The sequence below is a fragment of the Podarcis filfolensis genome, assembly GCF_964270895.1.
Source record: "Podarcis filfolensis genome assembly, chromosome: 6".
NCBI lineage: Eukaryota > Metazoa > Chordata > Lepidosauria > Squamata > Lacertidae > Podarcis > Podarcis filfolensis.
In genome coordinates, this window is record NC_139609.1 from 49,238,308 (window position 1) to 49,260,777 (window position 22,470).

General features: G+C 40.4%; 1 protein-coding gene across 15 annotated transcripts in view; it reads right to left on the minus strand.

The window, feature by feature from the left end:
* RNF220 (ring finger protein 220) overlaps positions 1-22,470 on the minus strand; it is a 341,456-nt gene that overhangs the window by 65,852 nt on the left and 253,134 nt on the right. For 10 of the 15 annotated variants that reach the window (XM_083619867.1, XM_083619869.1, XM_083619873.1 and 7 more), the window contains 2 exons: positions 16,976-17,018; positions 1,383-1,504 (listed from right to left, as the gene is read on the minus strand). In XM_083619867.1, coding sequence (XP_083475993.1) covers positions 1,383-1,504; positions 16,976-17,018 — 165 coding nt within the window. Of the gene's footprint in view, positions 1-1,382; positions 1,505-16,975; positions 17,019-17,793; positions 17,959-22,470 lie in introns of those variants that run through there. The other 5 variants (XM_083619871.1, XM_083619872.1, XM_083619870.1 and 2 more) reach the window with 2 other exon arrangements.

The following is a 22,470-nucleotide window of genomic DNA, read 5'->3' on the forward strand; positions in this document are numbered from 1 at the left end:
GAATTAAGTTCTTTCACACATATAAGCTTTGCTACTGTGTGGAAAGTATACCTCAAATTTAGAAACTATTTGAACTAGGCAAAACTAGAAAGTTAGATAAGGCAAAAAAGTGGAGCTGGAGCTGCAACTCTTCTAGGAGCAAAAGGGTAACACTCTACATCAAGTTTCAGGATCGCTGTTGCTATTGGATAACTCTTTAGCACAGCCTGAAGTGTATGAAGGTGCTGCTACAAAAATACTTTTATTTATTAATATAGCACTGGCAGGACTACACAAATACACCAAACAATACAGCCAATAGGAGAGAACCTCAAGGAATGCTCCATTTCAAGGGCAATGCTTAATCATCTTATCGCCAGTTTTATTCCAACCCTGAAAATATGGTTCAAATCACCATTAGGCAACTCCAGTTATGCCAGCAATGTATGTTAACTGAAAAACAGAAGTCCACAGTCAGCTGTATCAGAGGCTGCTATAAAAGCCACCATGACCAGAATGATAGGTTGATGGAGTAGTGTCACCTATCCTGCAGGAAGACCAGAACCTAAGTGAAATCAGCTCAGAACGTTAATACTGTGCAGTTGTACTACCAGAGTCCCCCAACCCCACACTAAAAAATAAACACCTCCTTCAAAAATCAGAGAACAGAAGAAGAAACCTGCTGGATTAGACCAAAGACATATCTAATCCAGCATCCTGTTCTCACAGTGACCAACCAGATTCCTACAGGGAAACCTGCAAGCAGGACAAGAACACACTTGTGGGCAACTGGTGTTCAGGGACATGCTGCCTCTGATACCAGAGGTAATACAAAGCCATCATGACTAGTAGCCACTGAAAGCCTTATCCTGATTTTTTCTAATCCCCTCTTAAAGCCATCCAAGTTGATGGCTATCATTAGATCCTGTGGCAGAGAATTCTGCAGGTTAACTATGTGCTGCATCATATTCACTTTCATAGGATGACTGAGGATTCTAGTTATTATATGAGAGAGAAAAACTACTGTCTATTAGAAACTTTCTGATAACCATCTTCTCTCCAATCTATGTCCATCTCTGAACTTTGCCGGATTTTGGTTAAACCACAGTTGTCTGATATAACCAAAGTCTAGCAGTAAGCCAGGCGGTCTCCTAGTTAACAGTCAAAAATAGCACCTGCTATCCCTTCTCATTTGAAAGGTTAGGAAAACTGTCTTTGGAGTAATGAGATTGCCAAATCCAGACTTCAAGACAGAACTCCAAACTTCAAGATAGAACTCAAGTACAGATCTACATGGCCATGTGGACTTCAATCTGCAAATTTGGTTTCTACCCAGATCACAGGAGTAGCAGAGGGTAGGAAGAAATGAGAGAGAGGCAGTAGGGTTCCCTCAGTGCTTCTACCTTTGCAAGGCATTGTTCGACATGCCTACTCCTCTCCTCCTCGGATCCTGAGAGAGGTTGGCTGCAGAGGGGACATACCTGTCCTTCGTCTTGCTTCCTCCGTTTCATTTTTCCAATCCGAGCTATGCGAGGAAAGCAGAGAGAAAAGAAAAACACAATGGGTTATATAGTTGCCCAGTGACTGAGGAACCAAAGGGAAGAACATACTAGTTTCTGATGTCAGCCAGGAAGCCTAGAGCCCCTGTGAGGCTTCATCTCATGCCTTTCAGAAAGAACACTGGCAATGGGGAGACCAACTTGGCCCCATCCATTGGCCAATAAAGGACCTGCTGCTCCAATGCTCACTTGCTTCTCCCTTCTTTTTTTCTTTTGTATTATGTCTATTAAGACTGTGAATCTGTGAGCTTAATTTAAGATATATAGGGAACTTTAAAACTGCAGGTGCTTTGTAGGTATTAAACAATATGCATAACTGAAAGCTACAAAGAGTGAGTGTGATATAGATGCAAGGTTTCAAGGCAAACATTTGCTCTTTCCTCCACCGAGCCTCAGTGGTTTCCTCCCCACCACACTCCACCTGCTTCATCTTGAGGAGCTGTGCTCAAGTTTCATCTTGTGCAGTTACAGAACCTTTAATGAATTTAACCAAATGCCCCCCTAGTGAACAAAAACAGCGACCATCCTCACGGCACAGTAGAAATTAAGTCAAACACAAACCAAGTGCCTTGCCCTCAAAAGGGCATATCTGATTCCATTATCTTTATAATACTGTTCCTCCCTTGGGAAAGCCTAAGAACCACTATTTTCATGTTCAGCATCTCCTGCAAATACAAAACCCACACTGTCGGGATGAAGATACTAGTTGGGTCCTATTCGCCTCCTGAATCCGCCCTAGGATAAGTCATCAATTTTATTTTTGCCTCCGTTGTTCCCAATCAGACTTATTCAATAGTTATGTTTTACAATATACTGACTAGAGAACAGTTTTCAAACTGCTATAAAAGATGCCACAAAACACTTCTGCAGACTAACATGACTACTTGAAGCTTGCTCTAAGAAAAGACACCAATCAGTATAAATGGGAAGCCCCAAGAGCCTAGTAATCTGCACAGCTGTGAAGATGTCAGAAAGAAGGGCTTCTGTCAAAATGATTTCTATAATTATGAAAGAGAGCTTCTGCTTAAAAGGTAAGCAGGCTTTGAAATATGGAGAAAAGACCCAAACACACACAGGTAGTTTCCAGTAAATATTTAGAAATCACAGCAGGACTATACTGGACTTAATTGTGCTCAGAAGATTTCACTTAGAACAGCACCATGTCCCTCTATCCCTATTTGTACTCTTTGCTCAATCCTACAATTTCAGATTCTATCCCTAATCTCCTACATCTCATCCCAAAATGACTACAAGCAGAAGCAATGCAGAATATATACAAGTAATTCCAATTATGGAGCTTGAAGTTTGCTTTTTGGGGAGAAAATTCTATTGTAGGCTCAAGAGACATGCCCCTCTGGTGAACTTTTTCCTTTACCAAACTGCTGATTAATTTGAACCCTCATTAAATGTGGACAAAACATCTGAAAAATTTGCATTAAAACAACATTGATCATTAAGAGAGATGGCTTTAAGCAAATATTATCAGATATTTCAATCACAGACAGGGGAAATGAACAACTTAATAAGGAAGGTCAGAATTCTGACAGAGACCAAAATAAGAGCCCAAGGATATTCTGTGCAGTAACAAGAGATGACATGACAGAGAAGTCACTTAATGCAGTAACAATTATTGACATTATGAGCCTGCCAGTTTGCTGCAGAAATTGTAATGTATTGCAACTGCACTGTGAGAACGAGATGCTGCACACACCAAGTGGGAAGAAAGGACCCAAAAACTAAATTAAGGGAGGCACTGGAAAGTAAGACAAATGCCATAAGCAGGGTAGGCTTTTAGTCATAATCCAAGGAGGCAATACAGGAACCCAGCAAAAGCTTTTAACCAGACCAATGTTGACTCAATAAAGGTATTAATTTTTTTGTCTGTTTGGGGCCTTTTTCTCTGGAGTTAACATATAAGCAAATTCAAGCACTTTGGGCTGGCAATACAGGCTAGTTAATCAGCAGAGGAGGATCAGACATCCACCTGCAATCCATTTGCCTGAGCCATCCCCACTATCCTCACTCCAACTACTCTAGAGCTCCTCTCCCCACCTGAAGAACACAGGGCAGAGAGGTGCAGCTACCATTATCACTAGGCTGTTTATACAGTGTAGTGCTAACGGGCACCTGCCCACTTTCTCCCTCCTATACTTAGAACTAAAACACTCTCTCAAGAAACAAAAAAGCCAACTCCATCATACTTGAATTGGAGCTAAGAGGACTCAAAGTTTCTGTCCTCCCTTCTCCAGCAGGGAAAGGAAGACAAAAGAGGGCAAGTCTAAACAGCTAACGCACTGTGTTTAGAATAACAAAGCTCCTTTCTGGCATGTGGGAATGAGTACAGGAATGAGAAGAGTTGATGCAGCCTTCTGAAGAGAGATAGTCCATTCTGGATGGGGCACACCTAACTATTTCTCTCACACTTCTGGGAAACGAGGAAGAGGAAACAGTTTCAGGCACTATCTCCTGACTGCAGCTCCATCTTCGGCAGGTTTCTGTTAGAGAGGTTGCTTTCTTGGACTTTTCTTTCCCATTTGCTCCAAGGTGGAAGCAAGAGCCCTCCCACAAGAAGCTGCACACAGGGCTCTCTCACTTTGGCAAGTGAAGGTAATCCTAATTCACCCAAGGAATATGATTTGCAAATCTGTCCTAAATCTGTATGTCTTACCCACCTGACTTGCATTTGTGGGTCTCAACTACCAAATCCAGAGCCAATAATGACTCCCCTCCGATGTCATACTCGCTCAGATCCTCAATATGTATGAGGCATGGTTCGAACCACCTGGATTTCAGAAATATTTCTCATTGCCCTCAAGGAGCAGCTGGGGCAACATTCCCTGTTGACTCCCAGTGGCATGATTTGTAAAACATTTTACTGCAAACCCTATGGACATAATGTAACTTATTCCATAAGTCTGGTGTGAAAATAACGGAAACAGAACTTGAAAACCACTTCATAAAAACTCAAGGTCCATGAATAATCATTTCTATAAACTTAAAAGTCCACTTAATGAAAAACTAAACTTGAATTTTAAGTGCCCTTGCAAAACTTTTAGACCTGTCATTATACTGATCCTTAATCTTTTTGAACCGGTTATACGTCAGCAGATTTTTCTGCCATCATTGCTTGTGTGCTATCATGACACACACAGTACTAATGCAAAGGATTTTTGTGCCTCAGCTGGCAAACTTTTCAACAACATCCAGCAAATAAGAGCATTAGGGGCTCTAAGCAACACAGCCCACCTTAGAGACCCATGAGACACTGGGCAAAGAAAAATTGCTTTGCTCACAAAGAGCAGCATGAACAAAAGTGTAAATGGAGTGAAGAAGAGCTAACAAAAAGTTTCTGTTCCAACACCTTTTGCAGTAGCTTGATACAGGCAGAGGTGGATCTGGAGTGTGAGAGAGAAAAAACGGGGGCTGTTTGAAAGCCACTGAACAGAATTTCCAATTGCTACTATAGAGCTCAACTATCACTTCTAATCAACGTAGGAGGGATGGAGGAGCCCCAGAGGAAGGGGGGCAACTGCTGAGCTGTCCCGAAGGAGAACAGCTCAAAAGAACACACAAGTGAGACCACAGTATTGTTAATTAGTGCTGATAGATGCAATCATTTCTAATTAGCTCGCTAATCCTTCTCCCCTGTATTCCTGTCGCAGGAGCAAAGAGGGGGGCTGGGTTGATTTTTCCTTACCCTTAAGTCACAGGGCTTTTTTTAAAAAAAAATCTGAATATAAAACAGCATGAAAAAAAGACTTTCACTTAAATGTCCCTCATTTAAGTGCGGATCTCTTCTAAAAAAAGCTTCTTTATTCCAGTTCTCACCCAGGATGCAAGGAGGCCACTTATATTACAGTAATGATGCCAGTGCACCAGCGTGTCCATAATGTCAAGCAATCTATCTTGCCAAATTTCCCTCTTCATTATGGCCGTGGCTCACCCTGGACTACACTAACTTTGGCCCTTGAGTTGCAGCAGAAAGTTACTTCAGCTGCACTGTTATGCCTGGACCCTAAAATACAGGGGGAGACCTGCCCTTCCACATTGAGCACTCATCTGTGACAGCCTCTATTTTGTTGATCCAATTTATTTAGGGCAGTTCACAACATAAAAGACACAAAATACATAATAAAAACACAAACTCCTCAACAATCCCCACTTCCAAAACACACTTTTAAAGAGCATCAGATGTCAATCAGCCAAAGGCCTGGTTAAAGAGGGACATTTTCACCTGGCTCCTAAAAGTGTATAATGAAGGTGCTAGCCTGAGGAAAGCATTCCACAAATGGGGAGCCACTGCAGAAAAGGCCCATTCTCGTGTTGCCACCCTTCAGACCTCTTGTGGAGGAGGCACATGAAGAAGGGCGTCAGAAAATGATCTCAAGGTCCAAGTAAGCTCATATGGAGAGAGGTGGTCCTTGAGGTATTGCAGATGAAGAAGAAGAAGAAGAAGAAGAAGAAGAAGAAGAAGAAGAAGAAGAAGAGGAGGAGGAGTTTGGATTTGATATCCCGCTTTATCACTACCCGAAGGAGTCTCAAAGTGGCTAACATTCTCCTTTCCCTTCCTCCCCCACAACAAACACTGTGTGAGGTGAGTGGGGCTGAGAGACTTCAGAGAAGTGTGACTAGCCCAAGGTCACCCAGCAGCTGCATGTGGAGGAGCGGAGACGCGAACCCGGTTCCCCAGATTACGAGTCTACCACTCTTAACCACTATAGTACACTGGCTCTCATAGATAGAAGAACTAATGCTTAGTTCGATCTTTTATGTTACTGACATGTTTTATGTTACTGACATGTTTATCAGGCTCTTGTTTTCTTGCTCTATTAAGGGAGTTTATCATGTGTTATGCTCCTGATTGACAGGTCTTTCTAGGAAACAAGTAGGCTTCTCATGATTCTTACTGGGCATGGGAGCACTCCTCCTTCTCTGAAGTCTTTTCTTATTCTGCTTCATTTTCGCACAAATCCCCTGCCTTTATCTTGCCATGCCTCCATGTGTACTGTGCAGCAGATCCCTGGAACTCTTCTGAAGCTGAGCTCAGCTGCTGGCTGGAAGCATGGAATTCATACTGAGTTATCTTACATACCTATCTTGTATATGCTTGATCCATGTTTTGTCTGCCATTTATGCACAAAAACCCAAGCTTGAACTCTGCGCCCCACCTATCCTAGGCACCCAGTTGTGCTAAAGAGGCCCAGTCAATATCCCTTCTAGCCTCCTAACTTGTTTATTCTATCCATTTATTCATCTTGAAGCTTCTAGAGCAGATTCCATCTGCCTGCTGCTGCTAAAGATGCAATGCCGGCGGATTCCTCACTCAGTCCTGACTGCTTGCCAATCATTACTGGTTCAAGTCCTCTCCTTTTCAGTTTCTTGTGCTGTACAAGACTGGATGCATGTCCCAAGTACAGTGCTGATACGAGGTCTAACAAGATACCTGAACAGTTTGTTGTGAGATGCATTAGGATTTCTGGATATTAAGACATACTTTAGTCAGGGTGAATTGATTTAAATAATTTAAAATGCCATTTTTTAAATTTAATCATTTAAAAATGCCAAATAATTAATTTTAGTATCTTTTTCCTCATTAATAGTTCTTCATATATTTTCTAAAACTTGGTGCAAATGTGACCACTAAAACATGTTACTTTACAACTAATTAATAGAGTGATATAGAGTGATATATACACTATTTGGGCATTCTTATAACTAGGCCTTGCATTTTCCCCCCACATTATATACATTTTGCATGCTTTCTTCCATTCTTCCTTTTCTTTTTAACTCTAGAGGCTGTTTTTTTTAAAGAGTCTATAAGAATTTATTTATTTATTGTGACAAATAGCCTTGACAATTTATATGATTAATTATGGGAATATAGGGATCTGAGCACTGGACAAAATTGTCTTTTTTCCTTTCCAGCATTGTTCTGTTCTGCTTCAGAACAGGTGGGATTGGTCCAAGTCAAACACAAAAACAAACTGAAATGTTCATGACTGATAGCTTGAAGCAAGGTTTGAGAGTTACTGGGCAAACTAGTGTTTATTTACATGAAGTAAAAACGAAGGTCCTATGTTTGGTAGAGTGTACATGATTGTATCTGAGGAATGATCACATTGGTTCTTCATCACTTCAAAGTGATGGGATCATGTGAACCTTTTATTCCATCAGCAACATTAATTTCCAATCCATTTCAGAACATAATTCAAAGTGCTGGTTGTTACCTATAAAACTTTAAACGGCTTGAAACCAAGCTACATGAAGGACTGTCTCATGTGAAGCTGCCCATCCTTAAAGATCTGCTGTTGCACCCCTTGGTATGTGTAATTTACTACCCCCATCTTTGCATACAACTACTCTAAGTGGAAAGCAATATCAAGGTCAAAGATTTTTCAAAGACATATCTTTCCAACACCTCTAATTCTGCTGATAAAAGAGGTGGTGCACCTTTTGCAGCTATCACTATTTGCTAAATTATTTGAGGCACAGGAAAATGAAGAGAGTCAGCTGTTGTGATCTGCGTAAGCTTTTAGATTTGCATCCCACTTTTTAATAAAAACCACCAAAAAACTAGCACTCTTCTAACATGGCTTCTCATAAAGGACCTTCTAAGGCCTTTGACCAAGTCATGGAATAGAGAGTAGAAACAAACAAAAGAAACATAAAAGTAAGTTTTATCTTATGCAATATCCAGTACAGGCAAAGCCTCCTATTCACCTGATTTTCTAGATCCATTTCAAATGATGGTTAGGTCCAGTTTTGGCACAGAAACTGCTTTGGTCATACTGAATGATTATCTCTGTCAGGAGGAAAGCAGGGGAAATGTGTTCCTGTTAATTCTTCTTGATCTCTCAGCTTCTTTCGATACCATCACACAGAGTATCCTTTTAGAGCAGCTGTCCGAGATAGGGGTGGGCAGCACCAATTTGCGGTGGTTCTGGTCCTACTTGGATCGTTGTTTCCAGAGGGTGATGCTTAGGAAGTGCTCTTTAGCAATGTGGAGCCCTCAGTGTGGGGTTCCTCAGGGTTCAATTTTATCCCCTATGCTTTTTAACATCTGCATGAAACTGCTGACTGGGGTTATCCAGAGTTTTGAAGTACATTATCAGCAATCTGATGATGACTTACAGCTCTGCTGCTCCTTTACATCTGCAGGTGTGGCAGTGGATGTGCTGGACTTGTCTTGCCTCGGTAATGGACTGGGTGAGAGCCAATAAACTGAACCTCAATCCAGATAAGGCAGAGGCATTGTTAGTGGGTAGTTCCTTAGACTAGATGAAAGGGAGGCTGCCTGCTCTTGATGGAGTTATACTCCCTCTCAAGGAGCGGATACATCTTGGTGGTGCTTCTGGATCCTTTGCTGTCCCTTGAGGCTCAGGTGACTTCAGTGATGCAGAGTGCCTTCCATCAGCTTTAGACCATCAGCTGAAACCATAACAACAGTCCTCCTGGATCAGGCCAAAAGCCCATCTAATCCAATACTCTGTTCTATAGTGTCTCCATGGGAATGAGTTTGCAACAGCACTCTCCAAGGTACAGACATTAGCCCATTCACATAAAGTATAGAGAGAGGAATAGCAAGCTAATCTACTCACTTCCTCCACTCAGCAGAGATCAGTTGATTTCTATTCTCTTTACAACAACCTCTGTGTTGCTGGAAGTGTTACTGATTTTCCAAAAAAATGAGTTAGTTGAAGGGGAGGATCTGCAAAGAGAATTTTACCACACCTGGATCTTCAAAGACATCTTGACCAAGTCCTTGTAAAAGACTACAAAGAGAGAGAGACTTTGGAAACAGTGGTGTGGCAAAATACAGTCTCAATGACAGATTTCTATCCCAAGAGTTCAGTGGAACCCCAAAGTAAAAAGATAAATGAACTGCCTATGTCTACAGAAAGTGCCAATCTAGACTAAAAATAACCTGAAGGAAGGATGAACAAAAATACAAGAGTTGATTAAGTTGTTTAGCAAGTGTAAAGCAATCTCCAACTGAAGGATTCTGAACTACTCATATATTGCTAATCCTAGGCAGATAATCGTTCTTGTTACTTAAGCTTATGGCTGGGCTAGTTCTGCTTGACTAATAACAGTATTCCAAAGAATGAAACTGTAATGGTGTTCATGTACATAGAAAAGGTGGGGTGGGGGACTGAAAGAGGAATGTGAATCTTGTATGTTATGTGACTTAACAAATCAAAGCAAAATCAAAGCACTGTAGAACTTAAGACCCAAGCTCCAGTCTTTTCCTTGCTGCTTTTAGACTCCCAACTATCCTATAACTTTAGCTGTTCTTCAAATACCATAAGATATACAACTAACACAACACAGCAGTTAGTAAAGATTATGAGGAAGAGCAAGTGATGTGTTTATGCTGGGACACCAAACACTCACAATGATCTAACACAGAGACAATGAAATGGTTTAGATGCAGTATTAAACCACACTTTAGCATTGTGAGAACGAACAACAGGTTGCCCAGGACTCATGCCCCTATCACTACCACAGCCATGCAAAAGGGTTTGGAAACTTTCAATGCTGGTTTTAGATGCATTGTAGATTGCTGTGTCCTCTGAACTAGGTCAAACTATAGTTAGTGGAAACAAGACAACTTCATATCATAAGTCTGTGATGATAATTTATTTAAGCCAACCACAGTTAAAACTAATGACAGCTTACGGTTTACACAACATGTTAAACTGCTGATGATCTTCCTGTTACAGCCAAGCCAGGGTGAAGCCGCACAGCTGTTGCCGGAGAGCGCTGACCTTTTTCCTGTGACAATTTGGCTGCTAAACAACTACCCATGAGTAGGTGAAGTTTAAGAATTGGGACTTAAAGGAGAAAAAAAGGATTAATTCGGCACTGAAGCGGGAAGGTGTAAACAGGAAGTCTGCCTTTCCGTTTTCTGTACACAGTTCAAAGCAAAGACTCTTCAAGCTAAAGACCTAGAGAGCGGTGTTTTAAAAGCTCCAAATCCGAACATCAAAGTAAAAGAACTCCCCCCCCCCAGGCTACTGGAGGGGGGGGGAGAGGGAAAAGTGACTTTTTTACTTGTGGAAAAAAATAGAGACAATTATCTAACTCCTGGGAACGGACTGCCAGGTCCACTAGAATTGTTGCACTGAGAGTCGCACTATTTATAGCCAATGTAACTTTTTAATGGTTAACTCTGCAAAGGAGATACTTGTTGAAGGTCTTCTCTGGATTTGAAACTGTTGCTTGCTTTCTTGAGGGGGACTTAGGAAAGCTGGAAAAGATTCTTTATTGTAACTTTAATGACTGCTACAGTGTCCCCCTAGAGGAACATTGAAATTGCACACCCAGCTGGGGGATTTTTCCATTCTTGACTCTGGGGATTTTCCACGGTAAGATTTGACCGTGGGATTGACCTTGATTCATAGACAAAAGTGTGATGACTGATAGGACAACAAGATCGGGCAAGGCTAGAGTGCAGCAGCCCAGCACAGTTTCCCAGCAACGTAGATCATCTGTTCCCAGCCCTCCTGTGACACAGGGGGAAGATTTTGCACAAGCTGGGTCAAAAGGAATGGCTTCAGAAGGGGATTTTACTTCTGTGTTAAATAAAATTTATGAAAAATTGGAAGGCCTAAGCAAACAAGTTACTGAACAATCAACTAAAATAGACCGGAATACTGCCAGTATTAATAATTTGGGACAGAAGGTGAATTCCAATACAGAATCTATTGAAAAATTGCTGGAAGAATCTGCGTCTAATCGAAAAATAGCTGAGGAAGCAAAAGAAAAAGCAGTGGCTGTAGAGGAAGAAATAAAACCGATAGCAAGCAGATTGGGGACCATCAGTCACTTCTGTCTATGATTGAACTGAGGGAGAAACAGACCAATCTGAGGATCAGGGCAGTACCGGAACTTGAAAAAGATAACCTAAGTGACTACCTTACGCAGGAATTTGGAAAATTTCGGAATTTGGAGGTGGAGCAAGACTTTAGGATAGTAAGTGCGTTCAGACTTGGAAGAGGAGGGAGAAAAAACAGGGTGAGAGACTGTTTGGTTACCCTCTGAACGAAAGAAGAGAGAGACAAAATACTGAGTGCGCACTTCCAGAAGACTTTGGAGATCAACGATTCGAGAGTGGAGATTTTTAAGGATATTCCGAAACATCTATTGGATCTTAGAACCAACTATGGAGATCTGGTGGCCCTACTGAGAAGAAACAGAATTGTTTTTAGGTGGGAATTCCCCCAAGGACTATCTTTTACCTTTAAAGGGAAAAAGTTCAAAATAAGATCAGTGGAAGACAAGGGAAAATTTTTGAGAGACCACGAAGAAGACCTGCAAAAAGAAGCTCTAGAAGAGCTAAGAGCTTTAAGATCAGGAGTACTAGACATAGTACCACCACCTTTGGGACTGGAAAAACTAAAAAAAGTGATACCACCGTCAGAACAAGAAGAACTTTTGGGAGCAGTTGGAGGAGAATAGAATAACCACACCATGTCTCTGGAATTATTAAGTTGGAACATTCATGGATTTAACTCCCCGGAGAAGAGGAAGAAAGTCTTTCATTTATTAAAAAAGGAACAATTGGACTTAATTTGTTTACAGAAAACTCATGTGATAAGGCTACATAGGAAAGTACTGATTAATAAAAGATTGGGCCAAGAGTTTATCTCATCGGACAAGGTTAAAAAGAGAGGAGTTGTTATTTATGCCAAAGAGAGCCTATCACCGAAATTTGTTTTTAAAGATGAACAAGGAAGATTTGTGGCAATTGAGATTCAATCACAAGGAGAAAAATTTCTGATTGTAGGAGTTTATGCACCAAATGAGGGGAAATCTGAATTCTTCAAGAAATTGCATGAGACATTGCTAGACTATATGGACTACAACATTATTATGATGGGAGATATGAAGGTGCAATTCAGAACGTGCAGTTGGGTAAATCTCCAGGGCCGGATGGTCTAACCTCCAAATACTATAGATCTTTGAAAGACTGGTTAATTCAGCCACTAAAGGAGGTCTGTAATGAAATTTTGGAGGGGAAAAAGGCGCCAGAGTCGTGGAAGGAAGCTTACATTACACTTATACCGAAAACTGAGTCTGAAAAGACACAGCTCAAGAACTACCGCCCCATATCCCTGCTTAATGTGGATTACAAAATTTTTGCTGATATCTTGGCTAACAGATTAAAAAAGGTATTAGTCGAAGAGATACATAAAGACCAAGCTGGCTTTCTCCCAGGTAGACATCTGTCTGACAATACGAGGAATATAATTAACATTTTGGAGAAGCTGCAAGTGAACATCAATACCAAAGCAGTTTTAATTTTTATAGATGCGGAAAAAGCCTTTGATAATATTTCTTGGAATTTTATGAAGAAAAATATTCAGGGAATGGGGGTGGGCCAAGGGTTTGAAAATGGTATAAGTGCAATTTACTCAGAACAAAAGGCTAAGTTAATAGTCAATAATGTGATGACAGAGGAATTCAAGATAGAGAAAGGGACACGACAAGGCTGCCCAATTTCCCCATTGCTTTTTATTTCGGTTCTGGAGGTTTTGCTGAATATGATTAGAAGGGACCGTCTGATTAAAGGTATTCAGGTCGGAGCCAAACAATACAAATTGAAAGCTTTTGCAGATGACCTAGTTTTGACGTTACAGGAGCCAGAATCTAGTACGAAAAGAGTATTAGAATTGATTCAAGAATTTGGTCATGTGGCAGGATTTATGCTGAACAAGTCAAAAACTAAAGTGCTTGAGAAAAATTTTACACCAATTGAGAAAGAGAGGTTTTAGAAGGAGACAGGTTTAACATTAGTTAAGAAAGTAAAATATTTGGGGGTTAATATGACTGCTAAGAATTTAAATTTATTTAAAGATAACTATGAGAAATGTTGGATAGAAGTGAAAAAAGATTTGGAAATATGGTCAAATTTGAAGCTTTCCTTGTTGGATTGAATAGCAGCTATAAAGATGAATGTATTGCCAAAAATGTTATTTTTGTTTCAGTCATTGCAAATTTTGGACAAGATGGACTGTTTCAAGAAGTGGCAGAAAGATATTTCTAGATTTGTCTGGCAGGGCAAGAAGCCCAGAATAAAATTTAAAATACTAACTGATGCAAAGGAAAGAGGTGGATTTGCCCTGCTGGACCTTAAACTTTACTATGAATCAGCAGCATTCTGCTGGTTGAAAGATTGGCTGCTTCTTGAGAACACAGACATTTTGGACTTAGAAGGTTTCAAGTAATGTTTTTGGGTGGCATGTATATTTGTGGTACGACAAGGTTAAAGCACATAAAGCATTTAAAAACCATATTGTCAGGAAAGCATTGTTTAATGTCTGGATAAGATACAAAGACTTACTGGAAATTAAAACCCCAAGGTGGTTGTCACCAATGGAAGCGAAGGCTCAGAAAAAGCTCAATATGGAGGCCAATTGGCCGAAATATTGGGAAATATTGGAACAAGATGGAGACAAATTGAAATTGCAGAGTTTTGAGAAATTAAAAGATAAAGTGTGAGACTGGCTACATTATTATCAAATAAGAGAGGCCTACAATTTGGATAAAAAAATTGGCTTCCAGGTGGAAAAATCAAAATTGGAAACAGAACTGTTAGATCCTAAAACTAAGATACTTTCAAGAATGCATAACTTGCTGTTAAAATGGAATACGCAGGATGAAACGGTTAAATCTGCTATGATTAAATGGGCACAAGATGTTGGACATAACATTATGTTTGCTGACTGGGAACAGTTGTGGACCACCGGTATGAAATTTATGGCATGTAATGCCTTAAGAGAGAATATTATGAAAATGATATACAGGTGGTACATGACACCAGTCAAGCTTGCAAAAATATATCACTTGCCCGATAATAAGTGTTGGAAATGTAAGGAAAATGAAGGTACATTCTTTCACCTTTGGTGGACGTGCCCAAAGATTAAGGCTTTCTGGGAGATGATCTATAATGAAATGAAAAAGGTATTTAAATATGCCTTTCTGAAGAAACCAGAGGCCTTTCTCCTGGGCATAGTCGGCCAATTGGTGCCAAAGAAGGATAGAACTTTCTTCATGTATGCAACAACAGCAGCAAGAATACTTATTGCAAAGTATTGGAAGACACAAGATTTACCCACCCTGGAAGAGTGGCAGATGAAGGTGTTGGACTATATGGAATTGGCGGAAATGACTGGCAGAATCCGAGACCTGGGAGAAGAGTTGGTGGAAGAAGATTGGAAGAAATTTAAAGACTATCTGCAGAAATACTGTAAAATCAATGAATGTTAAAATGATGTTGGATTGAAAATAAGTGGCATTAGCAACAAAGTTAATAAGAATATGCAAAAATGAATTGATAATGGATGAAAATATAGAGTTAAAAATGTTAAGATATAGAGTTAAGATAAATGAAAGAGGGTAAGGATTTGCTGACTTGATTATGTAAATGGGAATACAAAAAGGGGAGGTGTGAGGAGGTCAAAGAAACAAGCAAAGGAGTTTAAAGTTATGAAAAACGGATTTGTTTTTAAATTTTTCTTATTTTTTTGTCTTTTGTATGTTGTATCTTTTATTTTTATTTTTTCTTCTTTCATGTATTTTTGTATTCATGCTTTTGTAAAACTTTAATAAATATTTCTTTAAAAAAACAACAGAGGGGAGGGTTGGGTATATTGGCCCAAGGTTTATGGAGGTTTGTTCTTATAATGCAAGACCATGGTTTAGCACAGCCTTCTCCAATCTGATGCTCTCCAAAAAAATTTGAATGCCAACTCCCATTAACCCCAGCCAGTGTACTCAGTGGTTGGGGAAGATGGGAAATGAAGTTGAAAGCATTTGGAGGCAACCAGTTGGGGAATGCTGGTTTAGCATTATGTCCAAATACAGCCAACATACAATATATTTGGCAAAACCTAGGTCTGCTTTCAAAAATGATCATGTTCTTTTGAAAAATATTAGCATTTCTGCAATAATCATTTCCAGTAATAGCTGTAAGTGCCCTAAGGGAATGTTTGCAAGATGATCAATAGAATACTGCAATTGTATTCATTAATCATATCCCAGAATTATTCAGTAGCAGAAATATACTGTAGTTGTGTATGTGAAAGTCAGATCACATGTATTCACTACATAGTGCACAGTCCTCATTAATTTAAGAGCTCTCTCCTTTTATCCAACATAGTATGTTACAGCTCTGAATCTTGCTGGCATTCAAGAATTCAAGGAAAATTTCCTCTTGCGCTGTCAGGATAATTTAAAGTTGCTCTTAACTTTTCAGGGATGAATTTTCATAATCTTTACTCTTGACCAAATTAAAGATGATAAAAGTACATGTTTTTCTGTTCACTGGCAGTGGAAGCAGAATCAATTAAAATAAAGGGTCACTATATAAAATATTTGAAAAATTATTCCTGCTTAGTGACAATACACTGTGTTTTACGTACTATTGGATAAAAATTACAAAATACATCTTGCATTAATTACTTCTCTGAAGGCAGGTCTATCCTAAGACCAAAAATTATGGAATCTGCTATTACATACACAGTAGTAATAGTTAGGTTCAGCTCCAAGTTGCAAATTACTGAGGTATCAGGTCCATATAACCAGGTGAGATATTAAAGGCCTTTATCCTGCACATTGTTTCAAAACAGCATTGGGGGAGGGTGTTGAAAGAAAGGTGGAATTAAAAAAAAAGTTGTAATAAATGAAACAAACAGGAATTATAGTTGTATTTTTTAGCTGTAAGCAGGTATTGTTGACAGCTGAAGATTATAGCAGGTAAGCAAGTGAAAACAATGCCATTGGGAAAAAAAGACTAATCTCATTACACCCATAAGAAAATCATTATTTCTAAAACGGCAAGCAGTAAAATAATTCTTCTACTTGGCATTGATAATTTCTCCTTTGCAATATCAACCAGGCCATTTAACAAGAAGTGGTGGTACCCCAATTGTGGCATGCCCTCCTCAGAGAGGCCTGCTTCCCACCTCTTTATGGCCATTTCAATGCCAAGTAAAATACTTTAAAAAAATAATTCTCCCAAGCATTTTCATATCTGTGATTCTTTAAAGTTTTGAACTGTAATCTACTGCTTCCACATGGTGTGTTTTTAATAATGTTGAGTAAATGATTCTCTCTCTTACCTTTGCTGACAATAATTTCCTGCAATTGTTGTTTTACCGCATTATATTTTATGTTTGCAAGCTGCCTGAAAAGCAATGTCATTGGGAGGCCTACATAAATGTAACCCAGGGGCAGCAACTTAAGACAGGGTTCAGAGAGGAACAAAACGTGTTAGGAATATAAATGATTGATTTGAAGCTTTAACCCTTTGGGGCATATTTAGTTCAGGAATCTTGTAAAGAAAGGAAGCATTATACTTGTTAGGCCCAGATAATGAAAGTCTTCATCTTGGAACAAGGGGGAAAATGGTACAGGATTTCTGCTGCACTCACCATTCAGCCGGGTCTGTCTGTTTGCCCTCACTCGCAAGAAGGTCTGTTAAGAGAAGATCAGGAGCAAAAGAGCATTAGGAACTTGCTGGTGAGAAAACCACAGTGTTATTTACCCCATTCTGAGAAGCAGTCTTGGGAAGTGTATGGGGGAATTAGATTAGAAAAATCCACCACAGCACTCTCATCTACCTGACAAACTTCCCTTTTGGGCATTGCCTCCATTTACCAATTCAAACCAATACCACAATTTAATCTTCCCCAGATAACTTCTTCAAACACAAATACACCCACATTTCCTCTGATTTGGCTGTTGTCCAAATATAGATATCCACAGCACCCCAAATGTAGGCGCCCCGTTCATCCCAACTGCTTGCAAGGTTCCATACCACTTCCCCACTCCCTAATTCCTCAGCCTACAAGACTACTGTATGGGGAAAAGCAGCCTGCAGAATGCTGTCTAGCTTTGGCTTAGCTATAAATTAATCTCCTTACAAATGAACAAGTATACCTGTATTGCTCTTAGTTCCTAGATACCAAAGATAAACAACCTCCTCCTGGTCTTTCCCCTCCAGGGACCCGTGTCATCCTTAGATAAACAAAGCCGTTCTGCACGGCCCCGAAGATGGGAGGAGGGTATGCCTCGTCCTTAAATGAAAAAAAATGCACCCTCCAAGTTTATGGATATGGATATAAGCAGACCCCTCCCACCTCAGGGATGATGGCCCAACCCCCGTTTGGATGTAAACAAGCCCCATCTCCTGCCCTAGCGGCTCCGGCCCCAGAGACACTCCGGCCTCTCAGACGCGCCCCGCTCGCACCTCTTCTCGACCACCGGGTTCCCTTCTCTCGCTCTGCATGGCCGGGGATGAGGGCGGATGCAGGCAACGGCCCCGGCACCTGCAATCAGCTCCCCATAACAGCGGCCGCCGCCATGTTAGCTCCGATCATGTGACCAGGCGTCTCCGCGGCCTGCGCGGGGTGAGAGTTCAGGGGGAGGAAGCTGTTCTCATGGCAACGGGGCGGCAAAGAGCGGTCTGGTACTCGGGACTTTTGCTTTTGCTACCACGCTTCCTTCTTCGCGCCGCAAATACCATCCGGCTTGATGCGATCTCCCTCAACCCCTCCTCTAACACCACGAGGAGTCGGATTCCCGAGACGCAACTGCTCACTCCCCATATCCCCACGCTGGGCTATAAACGTCCCCGGCACAAAGCAGCACTTCCTCTCTCGTCGCTCGGCGTCTCCCGCAAAATCTGCCCCCTTAGCGGACGTCTGTGTTTTGAAGAGAAGCACGGAAGGTACATTCTTTTACGCAAGCAAATCCTCCGGCAAGTCGGCGAAGGAAACAGGGACACTGCTAAATGCTTGCAACACCCCTGTCGTCTCATCAAGGCTGCGTCCCTGTATCTTAAGTGTACATACATTCCTGTACAACTACAGACAAGATGCATTCTGCTCCCCAAGCAGAAATTAAACTTGCAGAGACTTTGAGAAATGAGCAGAAAAATGGCAAGCTAGCCGCTCAAGCTAACAAAATTTGGAAAGATAACTTTGCAATTAGCAGAGACAGAAGTACCCCGATATTGTCTCCCTTGTAAACAGAAAGTTCAAGCTTATATCCAGTGCTTTTCTTCTGGGGGGGATGCAGGGGTTAGCGTACCCCTAAACATTTTGTGAATCTAAGTTTGGCCTCACTGAGGGGCAGTATTTCAATATGAGTAGGAAAATGAGAGTACCCCTAAACATTTTTTTAGAAAAAAAGCACGGCTTATTTCTATTACAAAAAGTGCAGGAACCCACTCCAACTTTCTGTAGAAGACAAGCTGCCTTTTTGGGTGCCCTGCACCAATAAAGTAACTTCCCAGGTATAAGCAGCTCCGTAACTTTGAACCTTAAGAACCCTCAGCAATAATAGTTGTGAGGCTAAGCAGAGGAAAACCAACAACCCAGCAGTGCACACTTGCACACAAGTTGCAACTGTATAAAGGTACCCCTCTTGATAAATTGATGTCTCCATTCAGAGAGGCACCTCTTTTCTAAGAAATGCTATAGGTATCACTGTACGTTGAAGAATCACATCCAGTAAATTGTTCTTGGCATGTGTGTAAAGTCTGGCGTTTTATTAAGCTATGTGAAATACTTAGTATTTTATCTGCTGTGTGCATGTATAATAAAAAGGGCTAACAAAAAGTGGTGTGTGCAGGTCTTATAGACTCCTAGAAACATAAGCATTCCTCCCTTTTTCTGTCAAAAGGCAGTGATGAGCTGAAGTTCTCCATAGGGATGAAATGAAGATAAAACCTTACCAAATACAACATGTTATTGAACAAGGCAGTCATTATTTTATTCTTTTATGACTCTAAAGTCACAGTCAGTGATTGCAAGAATGATAAATCTATAAAATGGCCTTTATCCTGCCAGCTAGGGTCCACATCCTGCAAACACTTAAGGGAAGTGATTCACTTTGATCCTATTAGCAATCCTGCTGAAGCCATCAAAGACTATCCAAGTGTTTAAAGGCAAACATGTGTGACAGTGTTGCAATCCTGAGGCCTAAATTGCTTTTAAAAAACCCAACCTTTAAAAACCGTAAGCCTCTCAAAATGCTTTTTTCCTAAGCTTTTGAATTATTTCAATATACCGGGCTTTTCCATGTTTCTTTTCAGTAAATACATAACAACTTAAGGGATGAAATTTGGGACAGGTCTGCACCCTTCTGATCTCTCTGCTATTTTATACTTTTTAACTCATTTTGATATCTCTTGCACAGCTCCCCTACAAGGTGGGGACACTAGCTGTACAGTCTTAAATGAGAGATTACTAATTTTTTATTGTAGTCTGTTCCCATTTATATTCATTATAATTCACTGCGGTCAATTGCAGATAAGATATCTTAGGTCAATATGCACAGAAGTAGACAGTATGATTTTGAAGGGGGGAAAAGAGAAAAATCAAGTATTTTGGGCAATCTCAACTGTCTGCTGTCTATTTATATTCCTAATTAGCACCTCTGTATGCTAAGTCTGCACTGATTTTAAGAAACAGCGAATGCCTTGCATCTGTCACAAACTGATATATGAATGAAATGCTTTATATTTCACAGATGTTAAGACATTAGTTTGTAAGCTAAAACAAGTAGTAAAATACATATTATTGAGGTTTTGAGGAGAGAGGAGGAGGGCAATTGTTTCAAGTGAAGTCTCGGCTGGCAGCTTCGTTCTAGTACACTGAGCCTCTTCTTTAGAAGCTTTATCCACATTATCTGATGCACTTGAGTTGCCAATGGACTATCCCTCAGTGACTCGTGCAAGAATGCAGCACATCACAATATACTAGTCTTTATATTTCTGGGTGCAAAATACTGTAGCGTATCTTGGAGTTTAGGGAGTACCATTGGGAATTCCTTCACTCTACTGTTTAAGCACATCTTCAAAGGATGTGCGTATTATGAATCTTTGGAAGACAAGATCAGCCCATATAAAGACCAGCCAGCAACCAACAAAGGCATTGTGTGTACTTGTGCAAAGCAAAAACAAATCTCTGTAATAAACTGGATAATGTAAGCATATTTTAATGGCCTGATTAGTACTGTACATGCTGGCAATATCTATGGAAGGTGGAGGGAACATGGGCCGGCACATTTACAGAAGGATCTATAGCCTACTGATTCTGCCAAAGGCAGAATGTACCTGGGCTGAATGAGATTGGCTCCTCCTCTCAGTTTGACTGAATAGAGAGAGGGTGAAATCGTATTTTTAATGGATTTTTCTTCAGGCAAATTGCACTTTTACCAAGCAGCTCCACTCTACTTACTATCCAAACCCTGGTTTGGAATATTGGAACCTGACTCTGTCTAGTGCTTAGCATCCTCATTTCACATTTATTACAAGGAGAGATAGGAGTGCTCCAATATTTTCTAGGACCTGACCTAAATTGATTCTCTGTGTTAGAATGCTAACATACTCTTTAACTGGAACAGTTCTTTCTTTTTGTCAAGAAACAGTCATGTCATTAATCCTATTATGCAGAAAGCTGGGAAGAAAGGACACAGTATAAAAATTCCATTTTCAAAAAGCAATACTGTTCTCCTTGTGTTACTCAAGAGATGTCAGATTAATGCAGCCAGAGCAACTTCAAACCTCTCATTTACCTACCTACCTACATTTCTGCTTCCTTTCACCTCTTTTTCTCAACCATCCTGCCGTTGCTATTTCACTCAACATGATCACTCAAAAAAACCAACAACTTCCTGTCAGTTTCACTTGCTCTCTCTGAAAACAATTCAAGGCTTCTGGGCCTGAGCTGCAAATGCAGAGGGGACAGTTTCAATTGCAACATAATCTGTTCTTTTTCTTTATACCATAATTCCACAACAATATTTGTAGTAGCCTTTCTATAACTCTAGTTTAAATCAAATGCATGTGGGACAACACTGTTAACTTAAAACATTTCTCCCCTTTTCTATGAGAACACAGAAAAATGCAGTATAGGTGCCAAACAGCCAAGTAGGAGAGAGCTAGCAACTAATTTTGGCTGCCAAATTATAACTTGGACTAGATCCTAGTTTTCTGATCAACCTTTCAGCTCTTATAATAATGCTTCACTTCCTAATTCTGTTCCTACTGAATTTTCCCTTGCTTTACCATATTACATTTGTATCCAACTAGATCTAAATACATATTTCAGGAACTGTTGACCATTAATTACCCCATGTGGCAAGCAAAATCACTACAACTTCTTGGGCAGGTACCTTCCAGAATGACTATTCAAGCCTAGACAGGAAGGAAAACAAGAGGGCTTCTTGTCTCAGTAGAACTTTGCTTGTTCTACTAAGATCCATTCCAGACTGTTACTATTTTGCGGGAAAGATACAATTGCATACCAGCTAATTTAGGTTTGCACAATTAAAGTAGATTAAAGCATTCTGGTGCTCTTGCACAACCACCCCACTTTAGAAAAAGGACTTTTGGTGGTGCGAAAAGTGATGAGGCAATACACTAGAAAGTGTTGGAAATGATTGACAGGAAGCCATATAACAATGCAAACAAACCAGGACGAAACAAAATAAAAAAAATCCTTCCAGTAGCACCTTAGAGTAAAACAAGGATGAATGTTCAATAAACAGGTCATGTGGAGGTATCCTAGTTCTGCCTTCTGGTTTACCCTCTGATCCTGATTTTACTATGGTCCTGACTCCTACTGGCTCTGCGTTGGTTTTTTGTCTGCTGATCCTGATTACTCTATGTTCCTGAGTCCTGTCTTCTGATTTCACCTCTGGTACTAATTGCTATTCAGTCTTTATTCTCTGACCCTGAATCCTCACTTCCCTTGGGTCCTGACTCAATGTTTCCAACTGCAGACCACAACCCATGGCCCAGTTTTGACAGCTCTAAATGTATGGCTGTGGTTCATGTGGTTATTTTGTAAGGAATTTTAGAAAGCTTGGACAGGACAGCTCTGTTGATGCTTTACGAAAGGTAGGTGCAGATTACCAT